This window comes from Biomphalaria glabrata, chromosome 13 (genome assembly GCF_947242115.1).
Source record: "Biomphalaria glabrata chromosome 13, xgBioGlab47.1, whole genome shotgun sequence".
NCBI lineage: Eukaryota > Metazoa > Mollusca > Gastropoda > Planorbidae > Biomphalaria > Biomphalaria glabrata.
The window spans coordinates 32,268,499-32,290,110 of record NC_074723.1 but is presented as its reverse complement, the minus strand read 5'-3'; the positions used below and the strand labels follow the sequence as shown (position 1 = coordinate 32,290,110).

At 35.2% G+C, this 21,612-nt stretch overlaps 1 protein-coding gene across 4 annotated transcripts in view; it reads left to right on the top strand.

Moving 5' to 3' along the window:
• Nucleotides 1-6,132, top strand: part of LOC106052673 (basement membrane-specific heparan sulfate proteoglycan core protein-like) — a 161,726-nt gene extending 155,594 nt beyond the window's left edge. For all 4 annotated transcript variants that reach the window (XM_056007474.1, XM_056007472.1, XM_056007475.1 and 1 more), the window contains 4 exons: nt 336-564; nt 1,799-1,882; nt 3,131-3,234; nt 4,383-6,132. In XM_056007474.1, coding sequence (XP_055863449.1) covers nt 336-564; nt 1,799-1,882; nt 3,131-3,234; nt 4,383-4,543 — 578 coding nt within the window. In that variant the 3' untranslated portion in view covers nt 4,544-6,132. The remainder of the gene's footprint in view (nt 1-335; nt 565-1,798; nt 1,883-3,130; nt 3,235-4,382) is intronic.
• Nucleotides 6,133-21,612: the final 15,480 nt, after the last annotated feature.

Here is a 21,612-nt window from a genome sequence, read left to right as displayed (position 1 = left end):
AGATGGGCTTGTTGGACTGGATTGACCTCCAGTTATTGACTACAAGGTTTACTATATGCCATATTTGTTTCTCTATGGTGTTTTGCAAAACACATTCAAGAATCTGTTCAACACTTACCACAACAAAGTGTTTCTCTATAGAATTCTTTTTGGGTCATCTTAACCTATGTACACAAGTTTATGCTGTAAATAGAGCTGGATCTCCTTACAAGTCTACAAATCACTGGTTTTATATATTAAATGTATATGTTTTAACTATAGCATTTCTGCAACAGAAACATTGAATCATATTTTTATTGAACTTTATTACCTCAATTTGACTATTTTTATTTCAGCTGTGAAAATTGGTACTTCAGCCAACTTCCAGGGAGAGGGCTACATTGAGATATCATCGGATAAATTCCCCCGACAGAACAGACGTGCCCAAGAAAACTTGACAGTGACAATAACAACAACAGAACCAAATGGTTTAATCATATGGCAAGGTCAGAAACCAGACAGTCATATTAAGGCAACGTCGGATTACTTTGCCGTTGCAGTTGTGGATGGATATTTAGAGTTCAGGTGAGTTTAGAACCAATTTATTGTAGGCTTGACATTGATATAACAGAACCATTTACTTAACAGCTGCACTGGTTGAGAGCTGTAACAATGTAGTGACTTTTCTGTTCCTACTTTGTTTCGAAGCTGATTCTTAATGAAATAATTTAATATTTAAGCAGAAAGTAAGGAGTATGTAAGTATGTCCTGAATAATCAAAATGGTTTGACCAAACTTGATAAAACTTGGCATAAAAGTTCCTTAGATCATGGCAGAGACTGTAGTGTATTTTTTATGTCCCTCCCACAACCGGAGGACCCTAAAAATAGACAAAAAAGTACCTAATTGTATCTCTATTAAAGATTGAAACTTTTTAACAAATGGGGTAAGCCCGTTTTCTAAGAAATTTATATTGGATATGAATATGTCGGCTGAATGGGTAAACCCATTCTAATATTCTACTTTTATTTTCATGGCAAAATAAAAAAAATGTGAAGGGAACATTCTCCAAGTCTGACATAGATCTAAATCCAATCGACTAGATCAGTAATACCCAAACTAAGGCGCGCAGGCCACGGGTCACATCCAGCTAGTATTAAATAAAGCCCAGGAATATAGTTTAAGAAACAAAACTTGAAGACTTTCCTAGCTTGAACTTCAATTTGAACATGAACAAATTCTGTTGTAATACTTACTCTCTAAATTATTTATATGGAAACTCATTAAACAAACTTTTCAATGTTGTAGTACGATATGCAAATTCCTGAATAGTTATGTCACAGTCTTAGCAATACAATTACAGAACTTGTGCTGTTATAGGAAACCCTTGCCGCAGTACATTGGAGCTCTTACAAAACAAGCTTAAAATGAATATGTGCCATGGCTTTTAATTTAACTTAACCCAAAAGCAAGTTATGACCCTAATTAAAATCTCAGATTATTCTTGATTTTTCTTTAAGTTCTATTTCATCAAATAGGCATTATTTACCATGTCACTTTCATAAATTATATTCAACACTTATAATACTAGTTATACTTCTCAAATTGGATATACATCACCTTTTGAAAACAAAATTTGAGTTGCTAAGAAAAGATTTTGAGAGTAAATGCTAGCACATAATATTTGCTTTGAAAAACAGAAGGCTGATGAATACAAATCATAATTAAAACCTTTTTTTTTTTTTACGTTTTATAATTTTAAAAAAATTATTTGTAAATGTTGACCTGAAAGGTAAAATGTGAACAACTTTTATTTCAGTTACGATCTTGGAGATAAACCTGGTGTGCTGAGATCCTTGTTGCCTGTCAATGATGGTTATCCCCATGACATCACAGTCTCTAGGTTTGTTACTTTTACAGTACTCTTAACTTATAGAGGGCATGGTGACTGAGTGGGCGCTTGGCTTCTGAACTCATGGATTTTTGAACTTTTGGATTTTTAAGATTCCCCCTACCCCCATGAGTTCACCCAACTCTTATGGCTGTCCACATAACACCTTTGTTAACTGTCAGACATAAAAACTGATAAGCTTTACATTATCTTCCCCTTTGAGATTGCAAGGTCTCAAAAGGGTAACATTTAACCCATAATACTGTCTGGTCAAGGTACACAATTTGGAATATCATTCTGAGGTTCATGCCATGATATAAAAATCTTCATTTTTTAAGGCAGATCAAAAATTTTTAAAACAATAAACATTTTATTTGTTGACTCTTTCAATGGTAGGCTGTGATGACTACATTTCACCTAGTCCTTGCAGTTGCAAAGTTACCCTATCTTTAGCTCTTGAAGTGCAACATACCCATTTGTTACGCATTCAAACACAACCTACATGAGTACTGTTGTTCAGTCACTGTCACACTATTTTAGATTGCTTATTCAAATATACCAATCTTGTACTGCTGCTATTTGATGTCAAGTCAGAGGTTTGGTGTTCATGCCCTGTTCATGTTGTTATGTAACATTTAATTCCCCATGCTCTCTTATTACAAATATTGTATTCTAGTGAGGCCATTATAATATGTAATAAATATGCACCATTCATTATCTCCGCTTTAAATCTTTTTTCTATTTTGACCATCAATGTTTTTGTTTAATCTGGCTTCAAAGCTGTCTTTACATGATCTACATGTTTATGCTTTAAATGCCATTTAGGCACCATTAAGTCTCACCAATGTTCTATTTAGCTTTTAAGTCTTACCTATTTTTTATTTAGCTATTAATTCTCACCTAAGTTCTATTTAGCTATTAAGTGTCACCAAGTGTCACCTAATGGTGACGTTATATAAATGGCTCTGACATAGATTCATAGTTAAGTTGAAATGTCAGACACTCAAATTCCATGGTTATGAGGTCTCTTTTTGCTATCACTACAACAAGCACACTCAGACCAAAGACCATATTATTTATTCTAAAACCTTTACTTTTAAATGTCTTTCAACATTTCTTATTGGGTAGAGTAGGTAATACATGCACACATATACTCAGTCATCATTATAAAATTGCATGTATTTAAACTTAATTTTAAGCATTCATTCTACACAGTTCTTCCAAAAAAGGAAACAAAACTTTTGACCTTTGTCTTTGCAGAAATGGTAAACATGGTAAATTGAAAGTTGACCAACAGGCTGAGGTATCTGGTCTCTCAGGTGGAGGGCTCAAAATTTTGAATGTAATGGGCAACATCTTTGTAGGTGAGTACTTGTGAGCTGATGAAGCCACACTGAAACTGGTGTTGAGTTTTGTTGTTCTTGTCTGAATAATGCTTTGAGTTTATGTCTACTGATTAGCTTAAAGCAACTCTAATGGTGTGGGAGATGGCTCATAAACATGGACAGTAATAAAACTCCCTTTATTTACCACATGAAAATAAAGATCCATTTTTTATAAATAACTTATAGGACTATCACATTTTCCACATTATTAGGTTACTAACTTACATTAATTAATACTAAAATGTTTCATGATGCTCTGTTAGCCTTAGAAGAATTTAGTTTGATACAGATTTTATCTTAAGTTCTCAAACTGAACTATTTAATGGTGAACCGTTTGTGTAGTTAAAAACATTGAACAAAGTTTGCTTGGGAATCCTTCGATATCTTTTTTCATTATCACTTATATACCATTTTTAGACACTTAGTATAGAGACGGACCATAGTTGACAGACTTTGAACACGACATTTCGTGATGTCAAGGATTAGTGGGTTCTAGTTTATTGATGTTATCATGAGTCAGTTGGTGTTAGGAATTCAAGGCAACAACATGGCATTACGGACAGAGACTGGACTGTGGCCTTTATGCATTAAACTTTATTCAAGTGTCTAATGGTCTGGACGTAGTCCTTACATCTTGTTCATAAGTAGTTTAAACGTATCGAATACACCTGCACAAGAAACTCAGACATCTCCAGATTAATCTGTCAAAGTCAGACAGCCAATTACAACTGCAAGATCCAGGCCTATCATACCATATCACATTTAAATTAATTTATATTTTACTATAACACAATGCTACTATTATGATCCCTTCAATTCTTTACTTAGTTTGTGTCTCTTTTCTTTCTTCACTAAACAAATTCTTATGAGTTTTTTTTTTTTTCATAAATGGATGCAAATTGTACACCTTAATGAAAGATCTGATTTTTGATCTTTTCCAATGTGTTCAATTATTTTTAACATTTTACTTAAGCATTTATTTCTACTTTTGTTTTATCTCCCTTGTTTGCAAAGATCTGATTTTTGATCTTTTCCAATGTGTTCAATTATTTTTAACATTTTACTTAAGCATTTATTTCTACTTTTGTTTTATCTCCCTTGTTTGCTGTCTTTCTTTCTATCACTAGGTGGTGTTCCAGACATGAAGCGCTACACTGACAACACTTTCAGCAAAAACTTCAACGGCTGCGTGTCCAACCTCGGGCTCTTTGGGTCGAACAATCTGGACTTTGGTGTGGATGCTCTAGGGGGCTTGAATGTGGTATCCTGTGAAACGCGACCCTTCTAGCTCATTATAAAATAGATTCTAGCAAATGTTTCAGTTATTATCTAGTGCCTTTTTGAAATATTTTTATTTTGTTAATAGTCCTCATCAATATCATCATCACTAATTGTCTCCCATCTGTCTGTAAATAAATAGAAAAAGATTTATTGGACTTGGTTATACAGTCAACTACATTTTAATGTGTTGGACATATAATAGAAAAGGAAAAAACAAAAATTAAGGCCATCTTTAAATTCATTGTCCCAATGTAAGGCACTTTTTAATGCATCATTTGTGTATGAATAGTATTTGGGTCATCTTCACTATTTTGATGATGTATTTTTTTTTCGTATATTGAAGCAAACTATAACATTACAGCTAAATTTACAGTAAGCCCTCTTGGACAATGGTGTTTATGTTACTGAATATTTTGAAGCCAAGTCAGTATTTGTTTTAAATATCATTTCATCACTTTCAACAATTGTGTATATTTAACTTACCTATGCAATAAATGGTTTTGACAAGAGAAGACTATATCCTTTACATTTACAAGTGAATGAATGTGGCCTGTTTGTCCCTGTCGCTAGGCTTCTCATGTTAACACAATACTCACCAAGCAATCCTTTAACCCTGGTGCTATCAAGACATGTTTGATTTCTTGTCATTTCAGTCATCTATTTTTTTTAAATTGTATTTATGTTTGTATGTCTGTCCCACTCCGTCAGTAGGTGTCAGTGATGTAATGGCTAGATGTTTCGATACCTGAGGTGAATGAACACATTTTTTTTTTGTTTCTTTTGACTTTGATTATGGACAGACATGTTTTGAAAAAGACAAAAATGATTCTGTTCCGATCCTCTCATTTTAGTCATCGTAGTCTCCCTTTATTCATACATGCATAACAAAATCAAGTTATCTCCCTTTGATGGACACACAATGTTTATATTATTAGTTAAAATAATTAAAAAAGAAAAGACTTGAAAAGTTCCTATCTAGAAAGTAATTTAATTTGTGTGTGTGTATGTTGTGCTTCTGGCTTCCCTATAGGCCATCACATTTAAAATGACTTTACATTATACATGTCTGTTATAATATTTTAAATAACAATGTAACTTTTTGCATAATATTTTTGTTTTCTTACAACTGATTATAAATTGAATGCTTAGTTTAATTATTTTTTTTTGTAGTTTGTTGTACATCATTTTCAGTTTTTTGTCACTGGGAAAAGCTTAAAAGTGAAAAAAACAAAACAACTTTTTTACATTTATTTCAATGCTGACATTGTTAATTGTAAAAAAAAAAAAAAAAAAAGTAAGGTAATCCTTTGGCCAGTGTAACAAATATTAAGCCTTGTATTATGCTAGCAAGTTCAAATTCTAGCTAAGGTCATTGACTCTCAAAATGTCTGGTACCAGTATCAGCAAATCAACAGCTACATTTTTTTCCCAAAAAATATATAATACAAAAATTGTGTTTCCTTTAGTTTATAGGCTCAAGTTTTTATTAGGTCCTGTGTTCTCTGTTAGGTTCCGAGTTTAAATGAGGCTGTTGATGTAGATAACATTAGAGTCTGTGATGTTCTCAACTCTTTGAAATAAAGGAACAAAACAAGACTGTTGCATTGTTTGTGTTTTGCTCTGGCTGTAGTTCTAGGGACATCTTGTTGTTTGTTTATGTCTTGGTGGGGTAAACACTTCCTTTTATTCCTCTAGCCAGATTTCTATGAGCCATTGTGACCTTAGATGCAAACTTTTTTTTTTACCAATGCTCAAATCAATCAATAAAACCAGAGTTATCTATGAAGAAATTTGTGACCAATTATAAAGACTTACCTCCCCTAAAGTCTGTTATCTAAAAGGTGATGCACTGCAGTGTTTCTCAAACTGGCGGTCCGTGAGATGACTGTGGGTGGTCTGCTAAAAAATGAAAATTGTAAACAATTAAATGCCTTCATTCCTAATAATTTCAATAATAATCAACTTGCCCCTCAGTACTGTTTATGTGTCTATTACATACTATTCTATGACGAACTAAACCAAAGATTCAAATCATTCTTCACTTTGATATTCCCAACTGGTGTTGAGCCTTTTGTTAGCATGTGGACAAACTCAGATCCCATTCAGAGATGAATCCATACTAATTCAGGTACTGGTTATTGAAATATCTACAAATAAGGAACTTAGATCAATGTTAAAACAAGAAAACCACAAATACTGGTTTCAATAAACAAAACATTCTTAATTCATAGCCTGCATTATAGGTCATTGTACAGAAGTAGTTGTTGACTGCTTTCCCATCTTCTTATATGTCAGGCAGGGTATCATGTCAAAGTGTTGGATTCACCTTTCAACATGTAGATCATTCGGCAAAAAAGACACAATTTTAGAAAAAAATCGTCTGCAGGTCAACTGTCCTGACCTCTGGACACAACATCTAGTTGAGCTCTTCTCTCTCTTGGTTGATCTGAAGCACACCACTAAGCAGTGGCGTAGCTTGGTTGGGGGAAGAAGAGAGAATTTGAAAGTCCCCCAAATGAGGTTTTGTTTTATTAAATATTATGCAAAATGCAGGGGCCCCCAAATGATGGGAAATTCCTAGCTACGCCCCTGCCCCCAAAGAATTGAGCCACCTGCACCACCACCAAAAATAACATCTTCACAGCAATTGATCGAATACCAATAAGCCGTGGTTATGACCAAAAAATCTCTAACAGGTTCTGGCATGGGCGTAGCCAAGGGGGGTGTTGGGGGTTCACCTCCCCCCGAAATGAAATCGGGGGGGGGGGGGGGGGAGTCGGAATTTAGTTACTGATTTTTTGCTTTGATTTTGTTTATTTTAGGTGACATTTTAACACTAAACCATCACTTGCCCCACCACAGCCAATGGGGTTTTGAGTTGACGCTTTTGAGCCCTGATAGAACATTTTATGCATTTAAAAAAAAAAAAAACGATAATGTAAACATTCATAAAGATATCGCCTTCTTCCCTCCCCTTTCACAACTGGCCCAGACAAGTGATAGGATCATAACGCTTAGAAAAAGCTAAACAAAAACAATTGGGAACAGTATTTATAACCGCACAGATTTATTATGGCTACAATGTTTATATAGAAACTAAATTGATACAATTACACCTTTTATTTATTTATGTACGTAACTCTTTTTCAAGCTGTAAGGAAAGTCGCCCCAAATCTAGTAAAATCAATCTTTTCTGTCTTAGAAAAGTAATGATCTTTAGTTTTCAAAGTTTAGAAATAATGCAAACTCATTTCTCGGATTTTTCTTTTTTTCTATTTGTTGTTTTAGAATGGGCTATTAATCTCAGAACTATATATTCACGCTAATATATGAAACAAAGCCATTTCCTGTTAGTTTCCATTGAGTCCATTAGGTCTATATCAGGGGTTCTCAGTCTGTGGATATTGCGACCCCCTTGGTGGTCGAAGGACAATTTGCCGGGGGTCGCCTAAGAGCATCGAGAATATGGATTTTTAAAACTATTTTTTTGTCTATCTCGACTCTATTCTAACTTGTATAACTTGACACTGTACAAAGTTTTTGAATAGAAGTTAATGTTTTTGTTGTTGATATTGAAGAATGGACAACTAAATCTGAGTGATCTCTAATATATTTATGGACCTCATTCACCAATCGTAAACAAACAACATTTAGCCACGTGGTTCTCTATCTCTTCTATACAAATTACGTAATACACACAGGCTGTCACGTGACAGTTTTTTTTTCATTGTTTCATCAATATTATCACGTGGCTAAATGTTGTTTGTTTACGATTGGTGAATGAGGTCCATTGTCACAGCATACATACATAATGTTTTACAAGTTTAAATCAATGTAACTTTAAACATAGCGTAACGATGCGGAATCGTAGTAATAATTTGTATGTCAATGTCATGACGAAAGTGAAAAGAGATTTTAGTTAATAATAGTTTAACTAGTCCATGTTATTAAAATGAAATATTTTCATCAGGGAAGATCCCATGGAAATTAAACATTAAGAACAGAAAATATTACGTTGATTTGTTTACGGTTTGGTTTTACCTCAAATAGTATAAGCGGGGATGGGAATATTCCTGTGCATCATTTGTAACGAGCTTTATAATGAGAATCTATGTAAGTTTATGTAACCTAAATAACTTCAACGTTCTATTGATATTAAACATCTGAACTTTGCCGACATGGATTTTGAGAAAGTGGTCGACCGGCGGCGTAGCATACGCCGCTATTTGCAGGGCCAACTTTAGGTCACTGCAACCAATGTGACAGCAGTGGGCCCGCGCTAATTTTAGGTGTATAAATTATTAAATTAAACCATTTTATAACTTATAACAGATTTCCCGCGGCCTCAGGTCGATTTAACAGGAGGTCCTGGAAATCTCCTGAAATAGCAAAATATACGAAAAAGTCCTGGAAATATCCGGAAATTATTAAAATCTTTTCAAAACTCATACCAATCTCCTGAAATATACAGACGAAAATTGTCTTCTTTTTTCACTCTTAAATTACCTAGGATAACTCCCTCCGTCCGAGTTGCAAAAATAAAAGAGTGATCTTTCCATTGTGTCCAAACTCTTGAGTGTGCTCTGTCGCTTCGATAGTTACTACAGAGTAGATTACTCCCCCACCCTACCCCTTTTTTTAACGTGAGGTAGAAATTAAAAAAACAAAGAGTGATATTGCAAAGGTCCTGCCCCCCTGCTATCTTGTGACTACTTGTTCTCCCCCCCCCCTTCTTGTTTTATCGTGGACTATCCGCAGAGTGATCTTTCCTTTACTCCTTTCTACTCGTTTAAACCGTTGAGGGAAGAAGAGAATTATATATATATATATAGGGAGGTATGTTTAGGTATATAAATAATGACGATTTAAAAGACGAGTTTCCCTTTTGCAAGTCACTAGAAACGACTACAACACAAGATGTGTATAACAGAAAGTTGATTCATTTTTGAAAAAGTAGAAAATCTCATTGAAAACTAATAGTGATGTTTGTACAAATGGTACAGGAAGTTTGCCAGTATGACGATCTAGATTTCAACGTCTGCTACTGAATGAGTCACCAAAAGTCAACGGAGCTCAGGAAATTGACAAATAATAGAAACGAAGACACAGCCACAAGAATTGCAAGACGGAATGAAAAACTTCACCACAAGGACCAAAAGAAACATGCCTCGAGTTGTCTTGTCCTTCAGATTGAAACTTCTCATTAACAACAATCTGTGACAAAAATAATATTTCCACATTGCCAAATTATGTAATTTCTCTATGAGAAAAATGACATTGAACCTGAATAAGAAATCAAATAATAATTTGTGAAAGAACATTTGTGAATGCTTGCGGACGAAATTTCATCATACTTTCCAAATCTGAGACAGCTTGCACTTGCCAGAAGTCCATTCACAGTCAAAGTTGAAGATGTTCCGGAGACAGAAAGAGTTTTTTTGAACTCTTAATAGCCGATGTAGCGAAAAATGATTTCATTTTAATGTAAAAAACACATATCTAGATTGTGTTTGCACCCGATTTGTCTGTATTTACCCTTCTCTTTGATTTTCAATAATATATTTTTGGCTAACTTGGGTTTTCCAGTATATTAGTTACCAAGAATAGCTAAATACAGAAAAAGACTTGATGCAGAAGACATTCTTTATGCTCTTGCAAAGACCGTCCCAAGAATTCCTCATCTGGTGAAACAGAAACAATGCCAAACTGTCACAACAATTGTAGCTATGTAGTTTACTATTACCCTGATCACTACCCATGCTCCGCCAACCTTTTGCGTAGGCCTATGTAATATTGATATGATGGATACCAAACAGAAAAGTTAATAAATGCACGCCATAACATTGTATTTATTTGGAATTTAATTATATGAATAAATATATTTCAAGAATATACAGCAATTACATGATGTTTTGTAATTATATATAGAATTTTGGCAATACATTCACATTTGCATTACGATTTATGTCATTAGCAAAAGCAGTTACTTAGGCATATAAAAACGAACATAATTTTACTGTTTGGGTCGCCGCTTAGTTAGGAATAGTAAAAAGGGGTCGCCGAGATAAAAAGGTTGAGAACCGCTGGTCTATGCTGTAGGCCTACTTTTGCACCAGAACTTTGTGAGATATAAAAATATTATGATATCGAATTTTCAAAAATATTTTCACTTTTGATGTAAACGTGACAGACGGACTGTTGATAAACTCATAAATATAAGTAGAAATAGATAAACGACAAGGCCGATTAACAAAACACACACACAGGCTTGATTCCACCATAGTAGATAACGAACAGCAACACACACTCTTCCTAATCCGCTAAGGGAACTAACTCTTACGCAACATTACATCACATATCAACACGGACAGACACGCGTTGAGAATAAAAAAAGAGATCAGTGCTGAAAGGTTTGAAATAAAATTCACTGTCCTTCATCACAATCAATGTCCTTTATCACAATCAATGTCCTTTATCAAAATAAATGTCCTTTATTAAAATATATGTAATTTATCACAATCAATGTCCTTCATCAAAATCAATGTCCTTTATCACAATCAATGTCTTCATCAAAATCAATGTCCCTCATCAAAATAACTGTCCTTTATCGAAATATATGTCATTTATCACAATCACTGTCCTATATCACAATCAATGCCATTTATTACAATCAATTTCCTCTATCACAATCAATGTCCTCTATCACAATCAAGCAATGCCATCTGTCACAATCAATGTCCTTTATCTCAGTCAATGACCATTATTGTATAACAGCGCGTAGCTACCATCTCCTACTCGGTGCTACCATTAAAAATATAAAAAGCAACTTAGTTGTAAAAAAAAAGGTTTTAAAAATATACATAAAAGCAGATGAATGTCTATGCTTTTCTAAGCATACACAGTAATTTCTTCATTTCTAGTCGAACTGATTTATTTAGACAAAATATCAAAGGGTTAATTGTTGCGTTTAAATAGGCGAACCACTGTACGGAAATGAATAGCCAAATGTCACTGACTTGCAGACGGAATATGCCCATTACGGTGCAGACCCACAGAGGCAACCAGCAGAGTGTATAACACAGAAGGATGCTTCCAATAGTACGCACCGCTTTTTTGTTTTGTGTTAACTGCACTGATAGTCTGCTGCGAATAACGGCGCATTTTGTTTGTTTCCTTTTTGAAAGATTTGCGCTGGCTGTGGAATGGGACGTAATGAGATCGTCAGAGTAAAACTGAGGAGTGGATATAGATCTAGTATTATTACGAGAATTATCTTCTCGTATTGTCTCAGAAGACTCCGAGAGCTTGCGTGAGCTAGTTTCTCCTGCGTTGTCCTTTGCTTCGCCGATGCTCGCTTCTGTGTTGTTAGATAACGCCGGCTGCAACACTTTAGAAGAACTGACTTGCTGGCGTTTTGATTTGCGTGTGTTAAATCTACACGTTTCGCGTAGGATGAACACATATATGACAATGGTAGTCATAAATGGGATGTACACACCAAATATGTTGACCTTGATTAGAGATTTCAAGTTGAAGACGAATATGCAGATGTCTCGGAGGCGATAACACCTCTCAATGTCCGATTCATCGGCGTGACTGAACCCTTTGACGAAAAAAATCATGAAACAAAGAAAGGGCAATGCCCAGGATGTGCCAACCATTAAGTAACCTAGCTTTGAAGTAAGCGATCGGTACAACATTGATCTACACACTGCCAAGTATCTATCTATAGACAAACAGAGGATGTGGTTAGCGTAGACAGCACACGCTATATTTAGTCCTGCCAGTCTGGCACTGCACAGCTCTCTTCCCAAGTACCACCTGCCACTGTTGGCGAATTCGTAAATTCCCAGAGGCATTAGAAGACTGCCGACCAGGAAGCCGGAAAATCCCGAAGACATCATCAGCGTCTTGGAAATGCTGCGTTTGTCTGAGGCGCTGTCGTTTGGAGCGCCCGTGATTCTCATTGTAGAACGATGGACAGACAGCATGACCGCGATGTTGTCCAGCACGGTGAAGAGGGCAAACAGAGTAGAAAAAAATGCCCTGGCGGTCGCAGCGTGCCTGTTGTCAATTAGATGTACTCTCATAGTCCTGAACTCCATAGAGCAATCTGAAGAATTGAGTGATGCATTCATATTTCAAATAGTCTAGCTTTGTTAAGATGATATTACTAATATTAGATATTCTGTTAATATTAACAAATAAATGTCGCGAATATGCAGTCGTTTAAGTCAAATACTGGCAATGACTCGTTGAAATTTTGTTTCAAAATGGTTATTGCCACTTTGACGTGTTGTTTTTCTATCATAAAGTACAGTTATGCCTAGCATTTCATACTTTGCATTAACTCACTGTCTATTAAGTTTTTTGGCCACAAAAAGAGAAATACATTTTTTTTTGGTCTGAATCATCATTAGCTCCTATAAACAGAAGCCGAAATATCTGTATTAGAAGAATATTCATGCTAATTTTAACTAAAAATATATCACGAAAGTTTCACAATAAATGCGATTTGATGAGTTGGAAAAGGAAGCACCCACACCATAGTGCAAGCCACTGACATAATCAATTTATTTTAAACTATAAAATCAAACAATCGGTCGGCATTTTTTTCTCTAACAAAGTTTACAACAGAAACGAGTTTCCAGAACAAACTTCAACAAAGTCCAAAACACAATGTTCACTGTCACAGTGTAATAAATTCAAGTACAAAGATAGCCAGTGGAAGATCGTTTGTCTAAACCATTCAGCTATTAAGCTTCGATGAAGTCTTCTCTATGTATAAAGACACAAAACTATCCTAATTGTTATTGATCGATTTTGACCCCTGGCTAATGCAGACATGTTAATACTGGCAAATGTTTGAGCATTTTGGAAGTAGCTGCGATTGGTTGGTTCAACAAACCATATCTCTGATGTCAAAGAGCTTTTAAAGCATTTAGCGTGAATTGATGGGAATGATGGAGCAATTAAAAACTAGGGCAGGATACTTACGCAAAGCTAGAAATGAAACAAAGTTTATTAGTCTCCTATGAGTACATGACTGCCTGTCATATCTTTTCCACATTTACGGTGGTTTAAACAGTATATCTAATAAGACATGTCACGTAAGGTGCATTAAAATAGGTTTCAAAATAGATTTATTAAATGCCAACAAAAATACTTAGCTATCTAAAAAGTAGAACTATCGTTTTTTTGTTTAATTTTAAATTTAGTTAAAATTGACTTTAAAAAAACAACAACTCTGTATGTACCTCTTATGAGAATGAGAACCGGTTAGTTCCCTTTTCAGACTTGCGATCTACGGTGCAGATATCGATAATGTTAACGGTTATCTGTTTGTATGGCCAACGGTTTACAAGCCAAATTTAATGTGGCCAGCATAACAATCAACCGCCTTTACTTTCCACAACTAAAGTCAAGTACCCATTAGAGTTGGGTGGATTCACGGGTGACCTAAAAATCCCGAAATTAAAAATCCCGGTCTTTGAACCCAGGACCCAGGTTCGGAAGCCGAGCGCTTAACCACTCAGCCATCGCACCCCTTGAGAACTAGTTAATCTACAAAATAAAGTGTAAACTACATTAAAATGTTGCAGATTCGGTGTAGAAAGGCTTGATTAGTTTCACTTTTTGGGAAATGCAATTTTCAGACTTTTTGGGTGGAGAGCGACAAGAGAACATTTAATAATTTTCCAAAAAACATCCTCACATTGTCTTTGTGGCTTGAAACACTGTGAACTACGATGTCGAATGCGGGGGGGGGGGGGGGGGGGGAGGGGGGCGCTCAATTAAAGCCACTATAGCGTTTAAACTTTAGATCTCTGAATTCACAAGTTCAAAAATCGTTTACAGAAGAGGCACGAGCTTTACGTTTGATGCACAGCGGAAATCTTCTGGAAAAGAATAGCAGACGACAAAAGGAGGCCAATAGAATTGTGTTGTGTTTCTCCACCTTTTCCATCACCTTTTACACAGCGACAATACCTGAAAGATTTGTGGAATCATCTTCACCTATCCCTTAGTGTGTTGGGACGTTGGGGCACCACACGAGATCTGATGACCGTTGTTTGGCACGATTAGGAATCGGTCATTTGTTTCAGCAATAGGGGAAGTTTTGACTTTTAAAAGACAATGACGCTCAGAGCGCTATGGTCCAATCTCATTTGTGGATCACTGGGAGGGAGGTAGTATCTGGGAGAAGGTTTTCCGTGCTGCCTTTAGGCGCTCAATAAACACAACTCGAGTCGGGTGTCGAACCTCGAACCCCCTTCATAGGTAGTTATCGTGGGGTCCACTCGCTGTTCTAATCATGTCTCTAATCTCTTCGTTTGTAATGCTGTCTTTGTATGTGATACCTAGGATCCTTCTGTAGCGTATAAATCCCATTGCTAGGAGGATCCTAGAAATTGAATTTGTGGAATAAGAAAGTCAAAATTAGTCGAGAACAAGACAGCCTTTAAAAAAATCTAAGCATTTATCACATGATCATCTCATGCTAATCCAAACATATAGTTTTTAAGCCTACTTAGACTATCGATACTTTAGGCCAGGGGTGGGCAACCTTTTTGTATCGAGGGCCGCATTTTTTTAAATTTGGTAATGGCGGGCCGCATATATATATATATATATATATATATATATATATATATATATATATATATATATATATATATATATATATATATATACAACTTAGAAAGATACTGTAGCTAACTATATAGAATGTGTTAATTCATATTTACACTGTATTATATACACGTTTCTTTTTTTTTTCCACACTCCACTTTAAGGAATTACAACAAGAGGTAGCAATTTTTTAAATCAATTTTACGATTTTTTTTTCAATTTCTGTTGTCTTTACAATATCCCCATAAATATACAGTAGTGCAGCACTCTACTTTTACACTCGTACATATGTTCCGGAACTGCGGAACTAGCTTACTAGTTGTTACCCTTGTGACTGCTGTCAAATTACAGTCAGTCAAAATCGACCAGTAATTATACTGTTTTAGTTTCCACAAAAAAAAATTTTGCTTGTTCACTGAATCAGACAATATATGTTCCGGAAGTTAAATGTCGGGACAAGCGAAACTTGCCCTCGTGGAGCATCACCAGAGAATGCTGACCATGTCCTTCAATGGTGCATACTAAGTCATAAGACCTGAACAAGACTCTGGCCCCAAAGCCTTCCTATAGAACCAAAGCTATTCGGAGAACTGCCTGATCTGGAAACCATTGCGCGGTTCATGAGAACAAAGAAGAAGAAGAAGAACACATGTATTTGCGTGTACACAAATAGTGCTAACAACAGCAAATTTTTAAGTGTTGAAATACAGCTTCTGGCACCCATAAGACTCCCGTGGAAGTACTGACTAGAACTTCTCTTTGCTTGGAATTATGTCCTCTGGAGCTGAATCAGCTTCTGTGCTAAATGGTGAACTGATAGTATTGAAAACTGTTTCTTGACGTCTTTAAAATTTGCTTTTAAAAATTGCACAATTAAGGAATCTACATAAGTTTTGTACTTTTAATCATTTCATTAGGAATAGTTTCACATTTCAGCTAAGGAAAATGACAAAACCTGTTTTCTTTTGTTTGCTTGAAGAAATGGGAAAGCCTTGTTTGAAAAGATATAACATGCATTTACATTTCATATGCAAAATACCCTTTGCAATTGCAATTATGAAACACATGAAATCTGTTTTCCACTCCTCATTTGAAATATTGGGTAACAAATTAACAGTCAATGTAACATAACAATTTCTTCCTTGAGATTTTATATTGTTCTCATTAGCCTTGCCCATGCTAAGTTGGCGGATACATTGGATTACTTTGTTCCTAAATCGGAACTACCTGTGGTTAACATCCCTAGCTTTAACAATTTCGATTGATATGTATTCTTATAAAACAGTATGATGAAATTATATGCAGCTTTGTGCAAACTTTCCTGTTTAGAGTTTATGGTTGGGATATTTTTTATAAAAAATATTAAAAAAAAACAAAAAAAAAAAAAACAAAAAAACTCAGTCAAAGATCGAGCTCCATCAGTTGTTACATTTGCAATCTTGTTCCAAGCCTACCCAATATTCAATACAGTTCTTCATAGCATTGAATAAATACTGATCAGAGATTGTGTCTTGAATCGAGTATATTCATGTATAGCCAATAAGCATAATCTTCGTTTACTTGAAACTTTTTAAAAGACAGTTTCAATAATTTATATACATATTATTTTAAATATATTTGCTTTTTTATATGTATATACCGTGGGCACACCTGATTTCTGTAGGTGTCGGCGGGCCGCATAAAACAGGCTGGCGGGCCGCATGTGGCCCGCGGGTCGTAATCTGCCCACCCCTGCTTTAGGCTATGTATTAAATCGTCAGTATGGATAGAAATTGTCTGCTATAACGGATAATTTAAAAACAAATTGTGCAATCTCTCCCTTAGTTGTGGTAGAAGTAATTGCCCCCTTCCCGTGCAGACCCTTACCTTTGAAAAAAAGGGGGAGGGGAGTTACGTCCACCACCCTCCCACTTTCCCTCCTGGTACCGACCAACCTCTTTCATTTTATATTTACATATGATTGAAGTTGAGATTAGAGTGCGGTGTCACGTGATATAAAAGTGGGTTGAACAGAATTGAAAAAAAAAAAAGCAGCGTAGATTATACAGATATTTTTTTTTTCTTCAAAAACTTTCAATTGTGGACACAACTGGATCGTCCCCAACCCGTGGGGGGGGGGAGGAACGGTAGATGCGAAACACTAATTGATTAACAATCAGGCTAATTTGTTTATATTGATTCGTGTATTGTCATCGATTATGAATAATTATGAAAAAGTTCAACTTGATCCGAGAGAGGGAAGTGGGGGAAAGAAAACGTGTACAAAATGTAACATAAGAAATATCTTATCTTATAAAATACAGACGTTACTTCAAGAAAGAAGATGATTACGGCCTACTCGTGTTCCTAGGTCAATCTTGTCATGCATGTTAAAAAAAGAAAAATAGCTCCACATGCCTGGTCGTGCGGTTTGCGCGCTGGACTGTCGTTTGGATTTATCGATGGTCTCGGGTACAAACCCTGCCCGCTCCCACCCCCGTCGTACTACGGGAGGTTTGGACTAGGAACTAAACTATCTTCAACTCTGAAGGAGCATCCGAAATATGTAAAGCATTTTACAAACATTTTATACAGCCACATTTCTCAATAAGTAGTATTTATTTCCCTTATTCGATAGCAAACAAAATAATTATTTACCAATAATTTATTAACTAATTTTTTTTTTAATTTATTCATGTTTCGATAGATAGATAGATAGATAGATAGATGCTACCTCCACTTAGAAATAGTTTGAATCTCGATAGATCGTCATCCTTTTCTGTTACTGATCCCCAACCTACGGCAAACGGGCCATATCCGTGCCCGACCCGTGACTCAATGTCTTCCGGCCCCTGGAAACGTTTTTCTCTCAATGGTTGTGAAACAGACGCTGATCAGTTCTTAAGAACTTGACAATTTATGGATGTAGTGTGCCAATGACACATGTGCCAAATTCAGCTTTAGACAATTGGTGGCCCCCAAATAAAGTAGAAAAATAAAAATAAACAACGAAAAAACTAAAATTACCCAATGAATTTAAAACTTTGTCAGGCTAGTGTACTCTAATAATAACAATAGGCGTTTCGCTGATTGTTCTCTTTAAAAAAAAAACTGTTTTGAGTCCTGTTCGAGACCCCTTCAAATTGAAGGCCTAGTTTGCCTAGGTTGCCCTGCATGAGCAGTAAATGTAAGGCCCCCGGGCCACAAGTGTTTGACTAATTTGAATCGAATGTTTATAGCAACCATAAAAGCTGGATTGTTTAGCAGGAGTACTAGTAAAATAGAGGCACTCCCCTCCCGGAGGGAACACGCGTTTTCAAAGCACACTTTCTGTTGTACATCAACATCCTTGTCTAAATAGGTCAACCTTTTTTTTCTTTTCTCAACTTTCGAACACAGAATCGTAAATCACAAGATTGGCTTCAAATTTAACCATATTCAGGCGATTAGTGTTCTTTCCAATCTCACCACATTTCAATGTAGTTTATGTTTAAAATTTATTTTTTTTTTCATAGAAAACTAGGTCTCTAGATTCTAGATTAGGAAAGTGACCCCCCCCCCCCGGGCCTTGCCCTCATCTATTTGGACATCTTTAATCTTTACGTTATTTAGCTCTAGCACAACACGATTTTATTTTATCAATGAAGCTTTTTTTTTTTTCACGACATCTACTAATAGTTTTTACAGAGCTCAGTCTGTGTCAGTCTGTCTGTCTGGTAAAAAGTTTGGCACTCATTTTTTTCTCCCACACCCTATCTTGGATCAAGTTGAAACTTTGCACAATTATTTATTATATCTGACAAAGCCAGAATCAATTAGTTAATTAACTATTGGTAAATAATTATTGTGCTTTTTTAATGCATTTTAAAAGCAATCACGGTAACATTCATGCTGATTCCCCCTTCTTTCCAGCCCCTTCCCTTTTCCCAATTTGTCCAGACAAGTGATAGGGAGCGCATTGAGAAAGCTAAAAGCAAAACAAAAACAACTTATAAAAATATTTCTAATCGCACAGATTGATTATTTTTAGACAATATCTATTTAAAACTGATCCAAACTAATTGATATAATTACACTTTGTTTTTTTTAAATGTTATTTCTTTGTTGTTTTTGTTTTGTTTTAAAGTCATTGTCTTCGTGTCTGAAGATGAAGTAGGCCTACAGTGACAGTATTTCACATGATCACGCAAACCCAGTTGCGACCTGCATATTCATCTGATGTAGACAAAGCCGTGGTCTGCCGGGGGTCTATTCAAGTTTTCTTTTCGTCTTCTGTGTCTGTCTTCGGCAAGGTTTTTTTTTTTCTTTTGGGTCCCAAATATATGTCCCACGACCACCGTGATAGTTCTTAAGTTGTCTCTTTCAAAGACCATCAGTTGCCAGTTAAGGCAGAGGTGTCACTGAATTGATAGCAATTCTGGGGGGGGGGGGCACCTTTCTTACGTGTTTTTGTCTTTAAGCTTGCAATAACAAAAAAATGGTCCGCCTTTGGCATAGGTCATCCCATTCCTCCATGCGAGATAGGCCTAGGTGTCGAATCATTTTCTGTAGTTGTCTATTAGACCTAATAGTAGGCCTAATTGAAGCTAAGACAACTACCAATAGACAGGTAAAGAGGAAGTAATGGAAAGTGAAATTCTTCAAATCTGAGGTACAGAAAGAGCATAGAACATAATAAAAGAGGTGACTTGCTCAGAATCAGTCTTGTCAAAGTAGGTTAACGTTGCAAAATCAAACGTGATTACAAAAACTATTCAAAGGGTCACAGTAAATAAATTTCTGTTGTAAAATCAAACGTGATTACAAAAACTATTCAAAGGGTCACAGTAAATAAATTTCTGTTGTAAAATCAAACGTGATTACAAAAACTATTCAAAGGGTCACAGTAAATAAATTTCTGTTGTAAAATCAAACGTGATTACAAAACTATTCAACAGGTCAAAGTATTTGACATTAAGAATTGAATCTCAACCATAGACATAAATAAATATAGACTGGAAGTAGGAAGTTATTTTTATTTGGGGGGAGTCAATATGTTTTATGTACTATATCTATGTGAAAAAAAAATGGCGGCGATTGAGCTATAAATTCTAGGACTAACATTTCAGCCAATATATACCTTTGATCTTTAGTTTTGAAAAGTGCAAAACTGCCATATTCCCAATATTTTGTCTTTGTTTTACAATCATAGACATAGGCAAATATATATAGGTTTGTGATGTGGATCTACAAACTTATCTTTTCCCAAATATTTCCGATAATAATTTGTTCTTTGTCGTCCAGTCTATATATATATGTCTATGATCTCAACTTTTTACAGAGTCGTAGAGAGCAGCCATTAACTAAGAAAAATGGCGTGAAGTTGTGAAAGAATTAATATTGATGCCTCAGGGAATCATGTAATGGAAGAAATATTCTATAAAGCCACAGCTAATATTGGTTGCAGCTGGCATTGATTTAAAAATAAATAAACAGTGACAAACTTAAAATACAATCATAATTTAAAATTTAAAAGAAAAAAAAAACACTAAGCCTAAGCTAGGCATTAGTGGCTAATAGATGAAGATATTGAATAAACTATAAACCAAAAACTGTATGAAAATATAATTCTCATTAAAAAAATGACAGAAATGTTCAAAATGCAGATACATATCTATGGGATAATTTGATTGGAGAAATAGATACGTATGCTGTAAGCGAAATGTGTTTGTTTATTTTGTAATTTAAATTTATTAAAACGATGACAGTTTAGATCAGTGGTTCCCAAACTTTTTGTCTCGTAGACCCCTTGCCATGTTTTCTGGTTTTCGGTAGACCCCCTTCATAGCTAGCATAGTTTTTTTTTTATAATTTTTTGCAAATTCATCAACTGTAATTTTTTAAAACTAATTTCTAACTGTAGTGAGTCAATGAATGAAAAAAAATAATTGAAAGCTACCGAAAACTAATATTACTAAAATAATTTATTAAAGCAATAATACACTTCAAGGGCACATTTGTTTTATGAGTTTTAACATTAAGTTATAGAGATCTTTCTTGATAAAATTCAAATTAAAACCAATTAAAATAACAATGAATATGTATTACTGAAATCACCAAACACTCTGAAAATGCTTTTATTTTTGCAGGTTGCTACAGATATTATGTTTAGATAGGAATTTGTTGTTCTATGAAGTAGTCCTTCAAACATTAAATATTAATTAATTAATTAAATAGCCTTAAGTATCATTGTAAAAATTTTCGCGAAGAGCAGTATTTCTTGATCTTTCACATGTGGCTCTAATATTGGGTCAGAGGAACTGTTTTTACTAACAGGAGAAGAGGGCGAAGGTGAGTAACTGTCGCCTAAACCAGTAAGCTTCGGACAGGAGGGGCTCATTAGTTATGTGACGCCGCTGATCCCAAACTGTTTATCTCGTTGGCAAAAAATTACAAAAAGAAGTTTTTAATGTTAAAACTCACAAA